General features: G+C 47.9%; 1 protein-coding gene across 1 annotated transcript in view; it reads left to right on the top strand.

Moving 5' to 3' along the window:
* LOC119951992 (sodium- and chloride-dependent neutral and basic amino acid transporter B(0+)-like) overlaps positions 1-16351 on the top strand; it is a 79571-nt gene that overhangs the window by 28341 nt on the left and 34879 nt on the right. The window contains exons 5-7 of the mRNA XM_038775442.1: positions 2723-2861; positions 10454-10586; positions 15389-15529. Of these exons, the coding sequence (XP_038631370.1) occupies positions 2723-2861; positions 10454-10586; positions 15389-15529 (413 nt within the window). The remainder of the gene's footprint in view (positions 1-2722; positions 2862-10453; positions 10587-15388; positions 15530-16351) is intronic.

Here is a 16351-nt window from a genome sequence, read left to right as displayed (position 1 = left end):
GCTGGTCCGCTCCCAGTGGCACTCACCTACCCTCCAGTCGTGGACATATCCCCACAGCTGTGTCCCATCCCCTGGGTGTTCCCCTCCACTTTCCCATGGCAGCCACCCCTGTGGAGGGTCACCCATTCCCAGCCGGGGTTGTGCACCACTCCCCCAAGCCGAGGGTCCCTCAAACCCCCCACCCCCCCGGTGAGCACTGGGGTGGCAAACGTAGCACCCCCGGGCTCTTTGTGCTCGGCTCCCCACAGAAGCCCTTGCGCCAAGTTCACGTTTTTCACAAGGAGTACTAATCGGCGCCAGCGTGGCCACTTGCTGGGGAGGCTAATGAATCATGGGAGGCCATTGGATATGGGGTCGCTACTGTTAATTGTATGGGAATAGTGCTTAAGTGGTGATAACTGGTTTTTCACCACGCAACAGCGAGATCCCGATTTCGCCGACAGGGGCTGGCCAATTGCATCGCATATTGTTCGGTGTTTGACACAGTTCTCCTATTCAGCCTCTCCCGCTAGTCACCGGCCTTGTTTCGCTCGAGCGAGAGCAAATTGAGGCCAGAGAATCGCAACAAACATACCATAAATATATTTTCCCACCCAAATTCTACAAGGGTACTAGCATATCCATTAAAATATAGAGTACACTGTGAAGTTGACTGGAATATATTGGGTGCTTTGTAATATCATGTGCAATGGTCTAAAACAGCGATCCACCCATTCTCAACATACTGGGGCTTACTGTTGACCAGAAACTGAACGGGACCTGTCACATAAATACTGTGGCTAGATATGCAACAATACCTTTGACAATATTCAGGCTTGGATTGATAATGAGCAAGTAACATTCATGCCACACAAGTGCCAGGCAATGACCATCTCCAGTAAGAGATAATCCAACCATCTCCCCATGACATTCAATGGCATTATACCGCTGAATCACCCACAATCAACATCCTATGGTTTAATTTGACCCAAAACTAAACTGGAGCAGCCATATAAATATTGTGGCTACAAGAGCAGATCAGAGGCTAGACATTCTGCTACAAATTATTCACCTCCTGACTCCCAAAGCCTGTCCACTATCCACAAATCAGGAGTAGAAAGAAATACTCTCCATTTACCAGGTTGGTCACAGCTCCAATAACATCAGGTCAACATCATCCAGGATAAAACAGCCTGCTTGAATGACACTCTATCCAGCAATTTCAACACTCACTCCCTCCACAATTGGTGCACTGTGACAGCAGTGTGCACCATGTACAAAATTCACTGCAGTAATTTAACAAGGCTCCTTGATAACACCTTCCAAACCTGTCATCTCTATACCTAGAAGGACATGGGGACCAGATGCTGGGAACCACCACCCGCAGGTTTTCCTCCAAGCCACTCACCATTCTGATTTGGAAACATATCACCTGATGTGACCATCAATTCACACGAGACAGAGAGTTGAAGTGAACAGTGACTTTAATCATCTAGAACAGTGCCTGCCTGCGACTGCTCTGCAATGAGAGCCGCCTACAGGGCAGCTGCTCTTTCTACCTCCCCTCAAGGAGGCAGAGCCAGGGGCGAAGCCCACAAGGGCACCAACATGATACAATCGGTGTAGTACAGTACAATGGTCCATAGGTGGAGCCCACATGGGCAACAGCGTGGTACAATGTAGTACAGTGGTAAATGGCTACCATAATACGTTCACCACATCACCGTTGATATATTTACTGTTAATGGGTCAAAATTCAGTAATTCCTTCCCTAACAACACTGTGAGTGTACCTACTCAACATGGATTGCAGCGGTTCAAGAAGGATAGCTCACTGCCAACTTCTCAACGATAATTAGGGGTGGGAGGTAAATGCTGGCCTCGCCAGCAACACCCACATCCCGTGAAAGAATAAAAGTATAGTTTGCCCGACAAAAAATTATTTTTACAAAATACTTCTGAATTTTATCTGCTTTTTGTTTATTAAAACAAAGTTGATGGCTTCACAAATCAGTTCGCTGACAAAAAATTAATTTTACAAATTACTTCTGAATTTTACCTGTTTTTTGTTTATTATGACAAAGCTGAGGGGGTTTTACAAAGTTTCACTGGAACCAAAATCCTGGTTTTTTAAAAATCATAGAATCCGTCACAGCAAAATCATAATCAGTGTAAACCAATGACTGAACTGCAAACAGAATCACAAATGCTGTCAAAAATCCCACAGAATAAAATCGAGTTGATTTTCTCGGTCAAAGCTGAACTCACTTTTGATTCAGACTATATTGATGGTAAAGGACAGCTACCTGTGACAACATGCTCACTTTTGAATCAGAATGGTGTCGATTCAAGTCTCACTGTAAAGTCATGAGCTCATAATTAAGGTGGACACTTCAGCGCAATGCTGAGGGAGTGCTGGATTGTAAAAGGAGCATTTTCCTTTAGAGAAAACACTAAAATGAGATCCTTCCGGTTGTTATTAAAGACTCCATGGCACTATTTCAAAGAAAAGCACTATTTCCTGCTCCCTTGACCAGTATTTTCCCTGAACAACATCACTAATAAAACTGATTATCATATTGCTGGAACTTGCTTCTGGAATCTCCCTGTGCACGAATTGGCAGTTGTGATTCCTACATCACCACAGTGACCACACTCCAAATGTACTTAATTGGAGAGCACTCTGGGATACCAGACATATATAAATGCAAATCTTTCTGTGTTTCAAATTCCCTATTTTCTAGGTCCACTCTGCAATCTCACTCTGGATAATGGATATTTTGAAATGGTGAATACAACATGGCTGCATGTAAACAATGCAACTTGTCCGAATGGATCAGAAATCACTTTCTCTCACTTGGGCCCAAGTGAGCAATACTGGGAGTAAGTAAATTGCTACAGATAGCTACACTTATAATATGCAGAGCTTTACTCGCAGCTTCCTCTTGGGAATGTTAATGGGATGAATGTCCCATTTAATGAGTGAAAAGAAAAAGTAAAAATGCAGTAGTCACAGAGAATTTGATAGTTTGGGGCAGAGACAGGCATTTCACTAACTGTGATTCCCAAATGGCATATTGCATCCAGAGTGACAGGAGAAAGCAGATCACTGACCGGATGCAGGATATTCTGTGACTAGAACGGAACTAACCAGAGGTCATAGTCCATATTGGAACCTAAGACATATAAGAGCAAATGTGTTGTTCTTCAGACAAGGTTCCTGCAGCGTCCCGATGCAGCGTACCCCGGCAGCAGCAAGATACATGCTCCACGCCGCCGGCACCATGCAAACCAGGATTTGCATGCATTTCAATATGATTAACGGGCTGGAAGTCCGAATCCCCTCCACCGGTGATCCTCCAGCCCTCTCAGCCGGGAGTCACGCGGGCGTGAATTGGTGCAAGTATTTACAAGCAGGGCCCAGGCGCCAACTCACTGAGGAGCAGCAACGAGATAAACAAACCTCTCCAGCTTGCTGGGGGTGGTGTGTGCCTGGACCTCAGGGAACAACTTGGTGGCAGGTGCATGGGCTCGGGGTGTCCCTCTCGGGATCAGGGTGCCCTGGCTGAGACCTTCATTGCTGCATAAAACCATTTAAACCACCCCCTTGCTGCAACTTCCAGGTTCCTGGCTGTTGAGACAGTACTTGCAAATGCTCTGTGGTCTTCTGGTAATCAGGAAACCCTCATACCCAGCAATATCATCAAGGGAATGGACGTGGCCAATCTCAATCGCCGGTACACCAGATGTTGGCACTACTAAGTGCACCCTTCAGAAGCGCAGTGCCATAGTGCAGGAAACAGGAGATGAGGAGAGCAGGGGATTAGTGAGCTGCAAGGCTTACCCTCTGAGCTCATGGCTAATTATGCTTGAGCCGAGGACCCAGATTGGGCAGAGAACCATTATGCCGATGCTCACACTGCAGCCAGGACATCATTGTGCGATGCATCGGAGTGCTTAAGATGCACTGGTCTGCTCTGGTGGAGTGTTCCAATATATCCCCCATAGCGTCTCGAGCATCTTGATGGCCTGCCACATACGTCATAACATTGCGCAACAGCGAGGTGACATGCTGAACGGGGAGGAAGAACGACAAGCTTCAGCTGACAAAGTGGACGATGATGCTTTCCAGAAAGTCCCTGGCACCCCTTCCCTCTCCCTTAGTCCTTCACTTCACCTTCCCCCTAGCCTTCCACTGTGTCCCACTGCACTGGCATGGCAGACTACCCAATGTGTGGGTAGACCACCACACATGGGACCACATTCTCTCTCAATTTGCCAACTAGGAGGCCAGTCCAGTGGCAGCTCCGCCTTTCCCCAACTCACCCTGCTTCAACCCATACAAAATCCACTTTCCCCAGAGACTCCAAACCCTTCCCTCTCCCTTCCCTCTCTATCAGTCCATCTACCCCTTTCCTGTCCATCAGTCCATCCACCTCTTCCCTCTCCCTTAGCGCATCCAGCCCTTCCCTCTCCCTTAGCCCATCCACCCCTTCCCTCTATCAGTCCATCCACCCCTTCCCTCTCACATAGACTATCCATCATCAAAAAAACATAGACTATCCAGCCCTTCCCTCTCCCTTAGTCCATCCACCCCTTCCCTCTCCATCAGTCAATCCAGCCCTTCCCTCTCCATCAGTCCATCCACCTCTTCCCTCTCCATCAGTCCATCCACCCCTTCCCTCTCCATCAGTCCATCCAGCCCTTCCCTCTCCCTGTCCATCCACCCCTTCCCTCTCCATCAGTCCATCCACCTCTTCCCTCTCCATCAGTCCATCCACCTCTTCCCTCTCCCTTAGCCCATCCAGCCCTTCCCTCTCCCTTAGCCCATCCACCCCTTCCCTCTCCATCAGTCCATCCACCCCTTCCCTCTCCCTTAGTCCATCCACCTCTTCCCTCTCCCTTAGTCCATCCAGCCCTTCCCTCTCCCTGTCCATCCACCTCTTCCCTCTCTATCAGTCCATCCAGCCCTTCCCTCTCCCTGTCGATCCACCTCTTCCCTCTCCATTAGTCAATCCACCCCTTCCCTCTCCCTTAGTCCATCCACCACTTCCTACTTGCCTAAACCATCCATCACTTTCTTCTTGCCAAGTCTATCCATCCCTTCCCTCTCTCTTAGTCCTTCACTCCACCTTCCCCCCCCCCCCCCCCCCCCCAGCCTTCCACTGCGTCCCACTGCCACAGCTCCACTTTCCCCTCCGAGGGTCATACCAGCATCACCATAGGGTGTTAGCCGTGAGTTGGCAGTATCAGTGGGTCTTGTTCATGGGACAGAGGAGGATAATGACCGCTCGCTGTGAGATGAGCTCTACTGCTCCTCATTGTCTGACTCTTGTCTCAAAGATAACATAGCAGTGTCCGACCAGATGATCCTCTGCATTTGTGCTGGCAATTCCTTCTCAAGGGCCCAAATATGGTGGAGGGGTAGCAGGAGATGGTGAATGGTTAGGGCTCACTCACTGGGGATGCTGTCATACAAGGGGAGCTCACACTGCTGCCCCCATGGCTTGCCACATTTCGGTGAAGGTGTAACCATGTGGGCCCACCTAGCCCCAGCCCATCCTTCGTACCCGCGAGACAGAGCTTCGAGGCAGATCAGACTGGGAGTACAAAAGTGTATAGTGGTGAGGATTCACAATATATGTGCCCTTCCCCCTTGCTATCTACTCGGAGTGGTGCTCCAGGGTGTGGATGGGGCCCAGCAACCCCAGATAGCCTGGCCGCATCTGAGGATGATCCTGTGAAACAAAAGACATGAGGTGAGATTTTGGGAAGGACTAGTCTGTTGGAGATGGGTGACTCACTTGCTATAGGGTCATCTGCATTGCATTGGACTCTCACTTGTTTGGCGCATGCCGAACTCCATTGCCACTTCCCTCTCCTCGGCCTCCCAGCAAGTTTCAGGGCTTTTTCCTCAGAGTGGGGTTGGGTTTGGATCCGAATACCTGGGGTGCCCCCTCCTGTCCTTTGGTGCTCCTGGTATTTATGGTTCACTTTATCCTTGAGGGCACAGAAAGGACATAGTGAGACACTGGGACGCATGTTTTATGTGGGTTTTGTAGCTGGTGACATATGTCTGCAAGGCTCCTGGCCAAAGAAGACAATGCATGTGTTCGGGTTTCATGGAGAGTGGGTTGTAAGGAAGATGCAGGTAGGTGGGTGTTGTTGGTCTCTATGGGACTGGGTGCAGATGTTATTGTGTTATGCTTCTTCATGTAGCATAAGCTGCTTCCTTGATGTATGCACTGACAAAGGAAGGTTCAGACTTGGAGATAGGTTTAACATATTTATTGAACAGTTAACAATTCTCCAACTTGATTTTGACTCTCCTGCTTATCTTGCTATAGTAACTCAGTCTAACTAACCAGTCTGCTCTAAGCCATGCGGTGGGTGTGATGCTTCCGAACTGCCCTGTCCTTCTCTATAAGTGTCCCCTGTGGAAAGAGAAAAAGCATGTGTGCCATGTCCTTTTATATGGGTTGCCCCCTTGTGGTAGTGTCACCTCTGGGTGTCTTGACTGCCCATTGGTCGTGTCTATTCTGTGTGTTCAATAACTGTATGTCTGCATGTCATGATGTCTCTGGTGCTCCCTCTAGTGTTTACTTAGTCTTAGTGTATTTACATTAACCTCTTGTGTATTTACAGTGATGCATACAGTGATGAGGGGAAGCACGGTAGCATTGTGGAGAGCACAATTGCTTCACAGCTCCAGGGTCCCAGGTTCCATTCCCGGCTTGGGTCACTGTCTGTGCGGAGTCTGCACATCCTCCCCGTGTGTGCGTGGGTTTCCTCCGGGTGCTCCGGTTTCCTCCCACAGTCCAAAGATGTGCAGGTTAGGTGGATTGGCCATGATAAATTGCCCTTAGTGTCCAAAATTGCCCTTAGTGTTGGGTGGGGTTACTGGGTTATGGGGATAGGGTGGAGGTGTTGACCTCGGGTAGGGTGCTCTTTCCAAGAGCCGGTGCAGACTCGATGGGCTGAATGGCCTCCTTCTGCACTTTAAATTCTATGATATCACCACAAATGAGAGGAGTGAAGGACAGGAGGGATGTCATGGGCATCGAGGTGCTTACTCACCCGAACTGCTTTAAGGAGGTTGTTCATCTTCTTACAGCGTTGCGTGGTGGTCCTCTTAGTGAGGCTGGCAGCACTCAGAACCTGCGCCACCTCATCCCAGGCCTTGTTCCATATGGCATGCTTGAGTCTCTGCCCCACCCTGGGGAAGAGGGTATCCCTCCTCTCCTCAAAGGTGTCCAGCATTCAGTCAATCTCCGGTAATCTTGGTGCTGGTCTTCTCGCTGCCATTTCCTTGGCTGGAATGGCAGTCTGTGCTGTGTGGTGCTTTAAAAACTGCTCCAGATGATCAGGCTTTGAACGTGAATCCCCACTACAGCGAATCAGATGCCAGTGGGGCCGGGAATTGGGCAGGCTGCACGTGCTTTGCCCGCTGGCACATTTGCATGAGGTGAATTTCTGCGGGTCGGCAACCCTCGCAGCAACAAACATCACCTGCAGTCTTTCAAGGTCAAGCAATTAAACTAAAGCAAATAAATTCAGGGTCAAATTAAATCCTGATGGGGGCACTGCCCAAACAGAACAAAGATCAACGGACACTGACACACATCAAATCAAAATGTGATCAAGAAGGTTGAGAAAGTAATCCTGGTGCCCACTGAGCGTGAAAGTGGCGATGGTGCCCGTGGATGCCGCAAGCTCCCTCTCCAGGGACACCTAGCGCAAACATAGCTGCAGAGGAAGGGCACACAGTCCGGCCGGATGACCTCCTCGGTCGCCCGCTGACTGGATCTATTAATGGCGAGTTGTGCCAGGCCCAGGAGCAGGTTCATGAGGAGGCCCTCCCCTCTTCCCCATTCCCCATCCCTCTCTGCACCGATTGCTTGTATGTGAGGAGCATGGGGTCAAAGTGCAAGGAAAATTTCAAAGAAAGATTACTTAAGATACTGAAGATGGGGTGCAGCCTAAATCACGCAACATACACATGGCGCAAGGACTCCATGAGACGCAAAATGGGCGGGCACAAAGAAAGCCCGTGAACCGGTGCAAAAAGTGATTGCATGGGACTGCATTGCATGCATCACCCTCCATCCCAAGTCCCCAAGATTGAGGGGGACACCTCATTAGAGCGACCCCCCCAGTGGGGACCTCCACCACCGGACAGCAACAAGGAGCGCCAAGGTGTTTCCAGGTGATGGCCGAGGGCGAGAAGCTGAGGGGTGTGAAGCAGCAGCCTGTACTGGATGCCGATGTCATCAGGGCAATCGCTACACATAACCCAATGTGGTCTCAACTGTGTCAATATTTAGAGGGGGGGTGCAAGGTGACAGAAGTGCTCCCCCACAGGAAAGGTGAATGGAGGAGCTGTGGAATGGGAAGAGGGAGAGAGGAATGTAAAGGGGGCAGGAGGAGGAAGGGGCACAGGAGGGTAGGGTACCATGAGTGGGCTGGTGACAGTGGAACAGAAACTCCTGTGCAGTTGGAGGGTGAGGGACCCAAACTTTTCAGCCTGGGAGGGGCTCAGCAAATAGAGCCCAATCCTCCAAGTCCCGTTCTCACTCAGGGACATGTACACTGATGGAAAGAGAAGAAGTAAAAGAGCCTCCATCCTTACTGAGAAGCCATTGTTGCATGGGAGGGGCCAAGAAGGGTCTTCAGCCCACAAGGGGCCCAGAGAAATAAATTCTTATTGTGGTGTAGCTGGAGTCCCAGCCCTCCTGCCTCTCTTTCTATAGGCAGGGAAGCCTCCAGTCTGCAGGCCCGATGCCTCTGTAGATTGTAAGTTGCAGTCCCAGCTTCTGCCTCCTCCCTTAGTATTGCAGTCAGCAGGCACAATCGGGCAGTTCTCAAATCCAGTCCCAGGCCAAGCCCAGTCCCAGGGCCTCACCTATAGACTTGCCCCTCTCTTTCCCTTTTCCTTTCCTCTCCCCTAAGCAGCAATCGCAGTAAAGGAAGGGAATCAGCAGCAAGCAAACTAACTCTCAGCTACAGCAAACTCCAGGAATCTGCAGCCACCAGTAGGAGCAAGCAGCAAACAAAACCTGCAGCTGGGAAGGGCTCTCACAGCTAACAAAGCCAATCCCTTATTAGCAATAGCCCTCAGCTGTGAAGCTCGAGGCTGCTCACAGACCAAGTGAGAAATGAAGTGACCTTCAGCGTATAACCAAGAACAGGGCTCTGTCCTGGAATTATTTGGTAGACAGACAGGCAGGAGCTGTAGTTGCCCATGTAATGAGTATCCACAATATATAAAGATGGCTTGAAGGCCCCACAGCCAAAAGTCCCCTCACCACCCCTCCGCCCCCTCCCCCCTCAGGAGCGATCCCCGATCTGGAAAGCTTCAGTTACACAACCAAGCCTGGACCCCCCCTGAGGGATTCCCCACAGCCCCCTCGAGTATTGGGGCAGCAACTCCAGTGCCCTTGGGCTGCATGCCCGAAATTGGAAATAGCTCCTCACCTCCTCAGTTCCCCTCAGCAGCCATTGCGCCAGCTTCACATTTTTAAAAAGGTATACTAAACAACGCCTGTGTGATTTTCGCTGCGGAGCAGGTTAATTCCCGGGAGGCCGTTACATTCGACTTCTATCCCACTAATGAGATGGAAATGAATGAAAATTGGGATTAATGATAGGCTCACTATATTTGGGCGAGCTCCGGAACTCGCCATCGGGAGCAAGCCATTTAGACGTGTTATGCTCCAGGGTTTAAGAGAACCCCAAAGTGTATCATGGAGTTCACCTGACCCACAACTTTTAATAGATTGTGGTGTGGGGAGCACACGGCCCACTCTACAGGTGTGGTACAGCAGAAATGGAAAAGTATTTTTTAAAGCAAAACAATATTTATTCTATGAACCCAAGTTAACCTTTTTAGAACATACAGTGAGCATCCATCAATTCAAATACAACCCCCAAAGAATACAACACTAAGTAATCCTTCACAACTTCCCAAACAACATCCAGAAGACAAAAGAAACACCTTTTAACAAAAGCACATCAGGTTTACATTTACTACTGAGAACATTTATAATTCTGAATTCACCAAATGATCAAGAGATAGTCTTTTGATGGCAGAGAGAACAGCAGTACACCTGCTTGGTCTGGCTTCAACTCCAACACTGAAAACGAAACCAAAAAGATACAGCCACACCCAAGCTTTTCTCAAAGTGAAACTAAAAAACAGAGCCAGAGCTCAGCTCCACCCACACTCTGACATCACTGCAGTAACATGAGCAGGCAAACATTTCTTAAAGTGACATTCTCATGACAGATTGCGCCCGGCACAAATCTTGATTTTGGCTTTTCCCACTATTTAACCGGTAGGCCACTTCTGAACCGGCCACAACACAGCGGTTAAATTGGGCCCATAATCTTTCAGATCATGTAATAATTGTCAAAAACCCGAACTTTGTGTAATGAACAGTATCCTGACATGAGATGTTTTTTTTTATTTTATTTAGTAAAGTGGCTTTGCGGCGTACAAGCTCAATCGATGAGACTGGGGACGTTGTCTGGTATTTGGCTCTCTGTCTGCTTCTGGCCTGGATAATAGTTGGGGTTGCTTTATCTAAAGGAATCAAATCTTCAGGAAAGGTAACATGATTGGCGATGATTAAAGTCAAACCTAATGACAAAATAATAATCTCTGTAATAGTTAAACCCAAATTGCCTGGTATATCTCATAGGCAATGTTAACAGTGACTGGGAGTATGGAGATCCATAATTCATGAGCCCTGGAGGCCTGAAGGGTGTTAAGCAATGGGTTAAGAGACATTGCAATTAGTTGTCTCATTTATGTTAAATGTTCAATGATTGTCTCATTTATGTTAAGTGTTCAATGATTGACACTGATATGTAAAGGGACTTCAGGTGGACTCTGGATCTGGTGATGTGATGATTGAGTTTAGTGCAGTCTGCTAAAGTGAAATAAAGGTGTTTGTGAAAAGGAGCTGGACTTTTGTCTCTTCATAGCACAGCATCCATTTGTTTAACAAAGGGAATGTGAAGATTTTTCTACTGAGTGAAGGAACAGCAGCTGATTGGATATTTTAATGCACTCTAAGCCTTGAACGCAATTTTGCGCCATAACTTGTGGGAAATGTGATAACATTCCAAAGGCAAGGGACATCTTTGCAAATTTTGGGGACAGCAGTGCGTCTCTGGAACCAATAAGATTTAAGGATTGAGAAAACATCTAGGGGTTAACTAAGTTGGAGAATGAATTATAGTGGTAAATTACAATCAAATCAGATAAAGAAACAAATAAAGAGAGGAAAAGAAAGATTGTATTGAGAGAAAAAGAAGAAAGGAAAAGTAAGAAACCAAGAAAAATAAAAAAAATTACATTTTCTAATTCTGAGAACAATTTATTACCAAATTAGGTTAGAGAGGTTCACTGGCACTGGATTAACGAATTGTCACATTGTTATAAAGGTGCTTAATTATAAGATAAAGTGGGCGATTTTCCTCCATTTCGGGCCAGAAACCGGTGAGATTTCCGCCAGCTGCCCCAACATGATTCCCATCGCAATCCACCCACATATTGGTTGGATTCTCCATTCTGTAGATTAAGTGCTCCCACTAGCAGAGACTCGCTCTCTTCTTCGACAGACCGGAGGAGGCAGAGGCCTTCATCAGGGAGAAGGAGTTGGGACTGTGGTGGAGCATTATGTGGGAACCTGTGTATGAAGGAGGGATGTTTATAATTAGTACGAATGCTGCTGTGTGTTCTGTTGTGGTATTTCTGCTCTGTTGCAGGAGTGGGGAGCAATAATAAAAATGGGACTGTTACAGCATATTTGTAAGGGAGGGAGCATTTTTGATTTGGCGGGGACTTGGGCACAGTGGTGGGAGAGTGGAAGTGATGGCTGTTGCTTGCAGGGACATTGGAGGGTAACTATGGGTAGGGACCACTTTGCTAGCGAGGGAGGGAGGGGTGGCTAGCAAACGGGAATGGAGTGAGGGGAGAAGCTGTGGTCTGTTGGGCCAAGTTGGGCAGGGCGCAATAGGCCTTGCTGTTTATTTGTGTGATGAGGGACAGGGCAGGACATGGCGCCAGACGGTCTCTGGGCCTGGAAGGATGGGGGGAGGGTCGTACCAACAGTGACCAGGGCTTTTCTTTGTCTCACCCTAGGGGTGGGGCTGGTGGCCATCTTAGGTTGGCCTGGACCCGGGAATTGTGGTGGAAATATTGTACTACGGATCTGATACCTGACTCAAGGGGGAGGAGGGGTGAATGACCCCTGACGACTTTCTCTAGGTGCAGAAACTCCGCCAGGTTCCTTACCCAAACCCCCGCTTTAGATGGCTCCGGTCCCGTCACTCAAGCAATATCCGCCTCCGGGCTATCATGAGGCAAAGGACAACACATCAGGCTCTGGGGCTGGTTTAGCTCACAAGGCTAAATCGCTGGCTTATAAAGCAAACCAAGCAGGCCAGCAGCACGGTTCGATTCCCGTACCAGCCTCCCCGGACAGGCGCCGGAATGTGGCGACTAGGGGCTTTTCACAGTAACTTCATTGAAGCCTACTTGTGACAATAAGCGATTTTCATTTTTTTCATTTCTTTTCCCACCTGCACTCCCGGATCCTCCAAAACTCCAAATATTGCCACCCACAGGCTTGGAGCGACATTGTTTCTGTGAACGTTTTCCAAAACCCCTTCAGCTTTGGACATGCCCAGAACATGTGGATATGGTTCACTGGCAACACCCCCCCCCCCCCCCCCCCCCCGCACACTTGCCACATCTATCCTCTACTCTGGGAAAGAAGTAACTCATCCTAGAGACTGTCATGTGTGCACCACTTTAGACTGGATGAGACTCAGTCTCGCACATGATGAGGAGGAATTTACCCTTCGCAAAGCCTCAATCCATACCCCAGCTTCAACGACCCCCCCCCACCCCGCAACAGCTCTATTTCTGTCTCTCCATCAACTCTGAGGAAGGATGTTCTTGCTCTCGAGGGAGTACAGCGAAGGTTTATCAGACTGATTCCAGGGATGGCGGGACTGTCATATGAGGAGAGATTGACTAGGTTGGGATTGTTCTCACTGGAGTTCAGAAGAATGAGGGGGGGATCTCATAGAGACTTATAAAATTCTAACAGGACGAGACAGGGTAGATGCAGGGGAGATGTTATCAATGCTGGTGTGTCCAGAACCAGGGGTCACAGCCTGAGGATTCAGGGTAAACCATTTCGGACAGAGATGAGGAAACATTTCTTCACACAAAGAGTGGTGAGCCTGTGGAATTCATTACCACAGGAAGTAGTTGATGCTAAAACTTTGAATATATTCAAGCGGCGGCTGGATATAGCACTGGGGAGAATGGGATCAAAGGCTATGGGGAGTAAGCAGGATTAGGCTATTGAGTTGGATGATCAGCCACGATTGTGATGAATGGCGGAGTAGGCTTGAAGGGCCAAAAGGCCTCCTCCTGCTATCATCTATGTATCTATGTAACCCCCCATATATGTTTGAAACTTTACCCTCCCCTATCTTGTCCTCCGATTGGATTCTATTTTGTAGTGCCGGGGGTGGCGGATCCATCCTGCCCATCTGCTCCTTGAATCCCAGCCATTACCGATGCCCTCGGAGGCTTGGAACACGACCAATCCAACCTGGGCTCCAGCAATGTATTAAAATCGCCCCCACCCTCCAGCCCCCATAATCAGCCGGTGCATGTCCAAGCCAGGAACCTTTGCCAAAACTCTTTTTATGAGTTCCATGTCATCCCAATTCGGGGCAATATGTTCACCAACATGACAGGCGCCCCCTCCAATTTGACTTTATTATGTGAAAACTTTAACTTTTTCATACTGAGTGGCTCTGATTTTAAAGGCTGCAAATGGGGGATATCAGCCAAAGGAGCCCCACCCCAGGAAAGAGTGTTTCAATGGTGACATAATGAGGAGTGCAGATATACATAGGGATCTATGTATTAGAACATAGATCATAGAACAAACAGTGCAGAAGGAGGCCATTCGGCCTATCGAGTCTGCACAGACCCATTTAAGCCCTCACTTCCACCCTATCCCCGTAACTCAATAACCCCTCCTAACGTTTTTTGGTCACTAAGGGCAATTTATCATGTCCAATCTACCTAACCTGGACATCTTTGGACTGTGGGAGGAAACCAGAGCACCTGGAAGAAACCCACGCAGACACAGGGAGAACGTGCAAACTCCGCACAGTCAATAACCCAGCAGGGAATCGAATCTGGGACCCTGGTGCTGTGCAGCCACAGTGCTATCCACTTGTGCTACCGTGCTGCCCGAACCAGTCAATTGTACACCAGTCAATGAAAGTGGAGAAGGAGGTGCGACAAGCAATTAAGAAGGCAGTTGAGATGTTGGCCTTCATTGCAAGAGGATTTGTTCAGAAGGAGGGTTATCTTACTGCAATTATGCAGGGCCTTGGTGAGACCACAGCTAGAGTACTGCGTGCAGTTCTGATCTCCCCACCTAAGAAGGGATATACTTGCAATAGAGGGAGTGTAGCAGGGGTTGATGATGGAGTTGGGGGGAACTGTCCTATGAGGAGAGGTTTGTTCGACGGGGCCTGGACTCACTCACGTTCAGAAGGATGAGAGATATAACATTCTAACAAAGCTGGGCAGACTAGATGCAGGAGGAAAGTTTTCCCTGTTTTGGGGAGTCCAGAATCAAGGGACACAGTCTTAGTATACGGGGTAGACCATTTAGGATTGAGATGAGTAAACATTTCATCACTCGAAGGGTAGTGAACTCTTGGAATTCACTAGCACAGAAGGCTATGGAGGTCCAGCCACTGAATATATTCAATAAATAGATAGACAATGTTTTAGATTTTAGTCGCACCGAGGGCTATGGGTAGAACATGGGAATATGACAATGAGATATAGGATGAGCCATGACCGTATTGGATGGCAGAGCAGGCTCGAAGAGCTGAATGACCTACTCATGCTCCCAGTTATTACGTTTCTATATTTATCCTGGAATTTGCGGGTTGGCTTGCACACAAATAACAGTGTCTGTCATTAACATATACTGCGGGATTCTCCGTCGGCGGGATCCCCCGCTTCGCCGGCAGCGCACCCTCGTCCGCGGGTTTCCTGTAGGTGTGGGTGGCCACATTGGGAAACCGTGGGCGCGTCGCACCGTAAAACATGGCTGGCGGGACAGAGAAACCCGCCGGTCATTTTTACAGCAAGATCCAGCCAAATATCATGCTATTTAAATACAACTTAAGTATCTAATTCAATGTTAACTACCTTCAGAACAGTCATTATTCCTCCAAGTATGGTTGATTCTCTGTCAACCATAAATTGACATTCAGTTTGTCATTCAGTTGGATTCAATACAGTTAATGTTGTATCAGCAATGCAGGAAAATCTAACAATTTACTCTCTATTTCAGGTGGTTTATTTCACTGCGACATTCCCTTATTTGGTTCTTATCATACTCCTAGTCCGAGGTGCTACTTTGGAGGGGGCTTATAAAGGAATTGAATATTACATTGGAAGCCAGTCGAACATCACTAAGTTGAGAGATTCTGAGGTAAAAACACCAGGCTAATCTATAGAACTCCAACTGTATTCTTCAGTCAATTTGTTTCACGTTTCACTTATGTTTCTCGTGTATGACAAGTTCAAGGTAAAAGCTGTGTTGTTTTGCATTGTTAACCTAAGGGAAAATTATTTTCAGTCATTGCACATTAGTAGATGGAGTGAGAAGGAGGTTACAACTGAAACCTAGCAATAAAAGTTAATTATTTTAATTTATGCTGATTAACATTTAGATGTTTGCAGATGGAATGGAATAAGAAAGTAGAAATGTTCTGGAAATTGGATGAAATAATGATGGGATGAAATGGGAGATAATAGGGACAGGGCACATTATAACACATACAATGTTTCCCATTTCTTTTCAGCAGCTGGTAAACAATCCACTAATAAAATTGTTGGGTAAATATGTAAATATTGTCACAGAGTAACAATTAAGTCCGCAATAAATATTTTGGCATGCGATTATAATAAATCTAATTTTTTATTAGTGTCACAAGTAGGCTTACATTAACACTGCACTGAAGTTACTGTGAAAATCCCCTAGTTGTCACACTCCAGTGCCTGTTCGGGTACACGGAGAATTCAGAATGTCCAATTCACCTAACAAGCACGTCTTTTGGGACTTGAGGGAGGAACCCAGAGGAAACACACGCAGACACGGGGAGAACATGCAGACTCCGCACAGACAGTGGCCCAATCAAGAATCGAACCTGAGTCCCGGGCTCTGTGAAGATACATTGCTGAGCACTGTGCTACAGTGCCGCCCATAAAAAGTGTGATAACAGGGCACTTAGAAAATATCGGTCGGATTAGA

This window comes from Scyliorhinus canicula, chromosome 17 (assembly GCF_902713615.1).
Source record: "Scyliorhinus canicula chromosome 17, sScyCan1.1, whole genome shotgun sequence".
In the NCBI taxonomy this organism is placed as follows: Eukaryota; Metazoa; Chordata; class Chondrichthyes; order Carcharhiniformes; family Scyliorhinidae; genus Scyliorhinus; species Scyliorhinus canicula.
This window is presented reverse-complemented; position numbering and strand designations above follow the sequence as displayed.